The following is a 5332-nucleotide window of genomic DNA, read 5'->3' on the forward strand; positions in this document are numbered from 1 at the left end:
CGGACTGAATTTAGACTTAGCCGAGAAACCATAAATTCAACTTGTTTGTAATGACAATAATAAATATTGTTATAAATATGACTGTAAGGGTGTTTTGGAATAAATAATCTTGTTTTGAGGTTTTGACGCTGACCAGTGTTTCGCAGCTCCCATTAGCTCCGCCCTCGTCTCGCGCTTAAAGAAGGAACCGGAGCCCGGTGACGTTGTTACGGTGACGTTGTTACGGTGACGGTTGGCGCTGCTGCCTGGCTGTTAGCGGGACTGACTCAGTGAAGAAAAGAAATGGCGATGCTCGGCGGCTTCAGCTCAGCACAGCGCAAGAAAAGTGTGCCCGACGAGAGCAACGACGTGTCGGAATTCATCTGTCCCGTTTGTCTCGAAATCTTTGAGAGTCCCGTAACGACACAATGCGGCCATACGTGAGTATTTTCGCTTTATTTTCGTTCGCCCTCCCCCCCCATGTAACCCACGTCCACCACCAGCAATGCAACGATACGAGTTAAAAACAATACGAAGAAGGGCTTGATTTTTAAAGACACTTTACACCTAAGTTCGCAAAACATCGACCGTGCGTGCGTCTGCTTGTGTTCAGACTCTACAGATCTGTGTCGCTCGTGTAGATAAGTAACAAAAACCAGTTTAGGTGGCTAAATCAGTTTCAGTTTTGTTTACATCAAAGAGAAGGCCTCGCTCGGGAGTTGTAGTTTTGCTTGTCGTTGCTGTAACTCATGAAAGCACGGTAAAAACTACAATTCCCATAGTCCTTTAGGGGGACTCTCCGTCGGATTTACAAGCAGCTCAAATCGGCAGCACAAAAACGGAAAAATATCGACTTTTACTTGCACGGTGTGCTGCGGTGTTTTACGAAACATATTAGAGATTCCACTTTAAATACGGTTAAAGTGAAATATAATTAATAATTAATGTGTTTTCTCCCCATAACTTGTACATCAAGATTCCTTCCCTTATCTCTTGCCAGGTTCTGCCAGAGTTGTTTGCAAGAATGTTTGCGTCCACAAAAACCCGTGTGTGCAGTATGTAGGGCCACTCCAGGGCTTTTGACTAAAGCTACTAACCTGGAGGCCCTCATCCAGTCATCTGTGGCAGCTTGTAAGGGATGTGGAGTTCAGGTACGTTTAATTATTAATGTGCACAATGTAAAATAACACGTCAGACTTCTGATAGTTTGAATGAAAACTGAGTTTGGGAGCATAGTGCAGCCATGGAGGCTGACAGTTTATCATATCTACACATGATAAAATTAAATAATCAAATTTGGAAGTTAGGTTTTAATAAGATAGATACAGAGTTTATATTGAAAACAATAGTTGATATTTTCTCTCTTTGCGTCAGGTTGGCCTCTCTCAGATGAGAACCCACACAGCAACTTGTTCAAAATACCAGGAGTACATTGAGGAGGGGGTGAGGACCACTGCTCAAAGCCAGCCTGCCGTTATTAGGTGAGAAATAATGAGGACAATCTGAACCATTTTGCTAGTCTCTAGAGTGGTATTGGACACGATATTGTGCATGTAGTGTTTGTAATATGATATTTTATTTGTAATACCTACTGTTTTGTGGTTCTATTTAATTTCCAGACTGCATTAGGCACATCCTCAGTGTTTAAAAGGAGATGTGTACCCCTGTTATTATTCACATCCACACAGCTTGTTCCAAGAGCCTCCTGTTTCATTTTTCTAGTGTTTCAGAGGCTAAAAGATAGCTATACATTAGTTACTTTACCATTATTATTTCTTGCTCTCCATTCTGATTTGTTTAATTGACAAAATCAGCCACTGTGCAATGTATATTTATATATTTTACACAATATTAAAGAGTAAAGATAACGGTCTGCTGTGTAAGCATGGCAGTTTTTAATTTTTTCCATTGTTGAACTTACCAGAGAGTCATTGTTGTATTCCTGAAGGCCTATTTTTTTAGCATAATTTTCAGGTGTACTAGTTGTTGAGAAAAACACAATCCTTTCTTTCCCCTGAAGGCACAATCATCACACAATCACCACTGAGAGTTGGCACAGCATCACATGAAGCTTTTAGTTCTTCTACAGTTTTAATTTTTCCCCAATTCATTTTGATCTAAAACATTATTTCATGCTAACAAACACTCAACATTCTCTAAAATTAAGCAGTTCAAAACACCAATTTATGGCTGGATTTTCTGCTGTGGTTCATACAGTTTTAGTCAAAAGTCATCTGGCTCAGAAGCAGAGAAAAACAACAAGGTACCACAGCTCATTATTGTAAGTAAAACTGTAAGTGAAAGTAAATTTAGACAGCCGTCTTATTTATTCAGTAACATAGTATGTTGGCTTCCTCTGAAATGTTGATGGGAAGCTGAAATAATCCTCCACTTCTGTGTTGTGCCTGTTTCTTACTGTGATTCCAACAGAGCATGCATGTACCGTGATGAAACTTAACATGTGTACAGTCTATTATTGGGCAAAATAAATACCTGAAGTGCTTGACATCTTTTCAGTATTTTGAAGAGGATGCTCAACCTCACTATGTTGTTAAAATACTGTGCCAATACTTGGTGCGGAAATGTAGGAATAGATGTGGAGAAAATGAAATGAAACTGAGATACCATGAGTTCACACCGTTGTTAGAAAAGCCAAATGAAAGTAAATCTAATCAACAAATCAATCAAGTTTTTATTTGTTTTTATTACATTGTATAATGGCCTGCAGGCATTGCTGTAGTTACTGCCTGTACAGTGTTTGCATGTTGGTGCCTGTAAGTAAATGAAGCCATATTTTTCTGCTAAAAGCTCACCAAAGAGAGAATGGAAGACTGGACATTATAAGTTTCTTTGTACTTTATTATACTAAATTGTTGTACAAGCTGCTCAAAAGGCTCCCAAGTTGAGGTTTGACTGAAAATGTATTCAGTTGTGTCCAGTTGTGATGATGAATGAATATCACGGCAAAGTGTTTCTGTTTCTCACAGTCCAGTGCCAAATCGCTACACTTTCTCCTGCCCCTACTGCAACTGCCAGAACCTGGATCAGGATGGCCTAGTTGAACATTGCACTTCCCAACATGCTCGAGATCCACGCCAAGTGGTAAGAAATGCACATTATATTGTGATCCCCTTAGTTTTCCTCCAGCTCCACACCATATGTTTTACTGTTTGTTTAATTCAATTCAGTTTATTTATATAGCGCCAAGTCACAACAGAAGTCGTCTCAGAGCACTGAACAGAAACATTCAGTTATGTTGTTTGTCATATGCAGTTAACACAAGTTCAGCAGTACAATAAAATGTTCAGGATGAGAAGAACCGAATCAACTCGCTAAAAATACACAAACAAATAAACAAGAAATACTAAAGCATGCAATAAGGGTACAAAACAAAGTATCAAAAAGTGAAAAAGTAATATAATATTTACAAGGTCCAAAAGAAAAAGGGTAAACAACACAGTGCAAGTAAGATGAATTTGTATGAATAAGTAATTCATAAGTTGTAATATAAGCTTAAATGCATATGTATTGCACATAACTAACATATACTACACAGGTTGTGTGACTAGTTATTGCACAGGTAGTGAGTAGCATTGAGATTAATTGAATTATGATGGGAAGGTAGTGACGTACAACAAGGGGTGGGCGATATGGGTGGAGTTCTTTTCTCCACCCTGAACTCAGTTCTACACCTCAGTGAGCCTTCACCTCTGGAAGCCTCAACTGAGCTGTGTGAGAACTTCCTCCATTTCTTTTTAGAAAAAGTGGCAAACACCCGGGCACTCATTTCTCCACCAGCTCATGATCTGTCCATCCCTTCTCAGTGTGTGGCTGTGTTTGACCTCTCTCTGTCCTCTCTGGAGCAGGTAATGTGCAGCATGAAGCCATCTGGTTCCCCCTTTGATGTGGTCCCCCCTCGACTGCTAAAGGAAGTTTTTCCTACCCTGGGTCCTTTTATCCTCGCTATTCTGAATAGCAGTTTATCCTCAGGTGTGGTGCCAAAGACTTTTAAACATGCTGCTGTCCAGCCCCTCCTGAAAAAACCTAACCTTGACCCCCTCAGTCATGTCCAACTTCCGGCCTGTCTCCAGACTCCCATTCACCTCTAAACTACTGGAAAAAATTGTGGAGTCTCAGTTGAAACAGTTTTTGGGGGATCACGCTATCCTTGAGTTATTCCAATCTGGCTTCAAATCTCTCCATAGCAGTGAAACTGCTCTACTGAAGGTTTTTAATGACATTTTCATATCCACAGACGCAGGTGATTCTGTGCTGCTTGTCCTATTGGACCTTACATCTGCTTTTGACACCATCGACCACAAGATCGAGGTGGGCATCACAGGGTCAGCCCTTAAATGGTTTGGGTCCTACCTCTCTGACAGAACCTTCTGTGTCAATATCAAAGATTTTAGTTCGGCATCGACCGCACTCCAGTGGGGGGTACCGCAGGGGTCCATCCTCGGTCCCCTTCTCTTTTCTTTATACCTGCTGCCACTAGGTGCTATCTTCCGCAAACACGACATACCCTTTCATTTCTATGCCAATGATTGCCAAATTTACTTCCCCCTGAGGCACAGAGGCACACGCTCTATTCAGCCTCTTCTTGACTGCCTGGCTGACATCCGGGACTGGATGGCTTTAAACTTCTTAAGCTTCAATGAGAAGAAGTCTGAAGTCATGCTGTTCCATCCCAGTGGCTCACTCATGAACCATGACATTGACCTTTTCTCTCTAGCCCCGCTAGAGAAACAAAAGGTGACTAATCTGGGGGTGATAATGGACCCGTCCTTAAAACTCAACAGTCACGTAAACATGATGGTCAAATCCTGTTTTTTTCAGCTGAGACGGCTGTCTAAGCTGAAGCCTATACTCTCCAAAAAGAACCTTGAGACAGTGATCCACGCCTTCATAACATCTAGGCTTGATTACTGCAATTCACTTCTGTTTGGAATCAGTCAGTCCTCCATTGCTCGTCTACAACTGGTCCAAAATGCTGCAGCCCGATTTTTAACTGGTACAGGCTATAGAGAGCACATCACGCCAGTTTTGGCCTCCCTGCACTGGCTACCCATTCACCTTCGGATCCATTTCAAAATTCTCATGTATGTTTTTAAATCACTGAACAGTTCCGCCCCATCCTATCTCACTGATCTTCTGCAGCCATATGTCCCACCGCGCTCTCTGAGGTCAGCAGACCAGATGCTTCTCTCAGTCCCAGAAACCCGTCGTAAGCTCAGAGGTGACAGGGCTTTCTCTGTTGCAGGTCCACGACTGTGGAATGAGTTGCCACTGAGTGTCCGGCAGGCTCCCACACTCTCAGTCTTTAAGTCTCGCTTGAAGACCCACTTCTATT

The 5332-nt window shown here is 41.8% G+C and overlaps 1 protein-coding gene across 1 annotated transcript in view; it reads left to right on the plus strand.

The window, feature by feature from the left end:
• Nucleotides 1-225: 225 nt before the first annotated feature.
• Nucleotides 226-5332, plus strand: part of rnf114 (ring finger protein 114) — a 7157-nt gene continuing 2050 nt past the window's right edge. Inside the window, exons 1-4 of the mRNA XM_037684087.1 lie at nt 226-419; nt 980-1130; nt 1354-1460; nt 2967-3081. Coding sequence (XP_037540015.1) covers nt 283-419; nt 980-1130; nt 1354-1460; nt 2967-3081 — 510 coding nt within the window. The 5' untranslated portion in view covers nt 226-282. The remainder of the gene's footprint in view (nt 420-979; nt 1131-1353; nt 1461-2966; nt 3082-5332) is intronic.

Source organism: Nematolebias whitei, chromosome 11 (genome assembly GCF_014905685.2).
Source record: "Nematolebias whitei isolate Nwh7 chromosome 11, NemWhi1, whole genome shotgun sequence".
Taxonomy (NCBI): domain Eukaryota; kingdom Metazoa; phylum Chordata; class Actinopteri; order Cyprinodontiformes; family Rivulidae; genus Nematolebias; species Nematolebias whitei.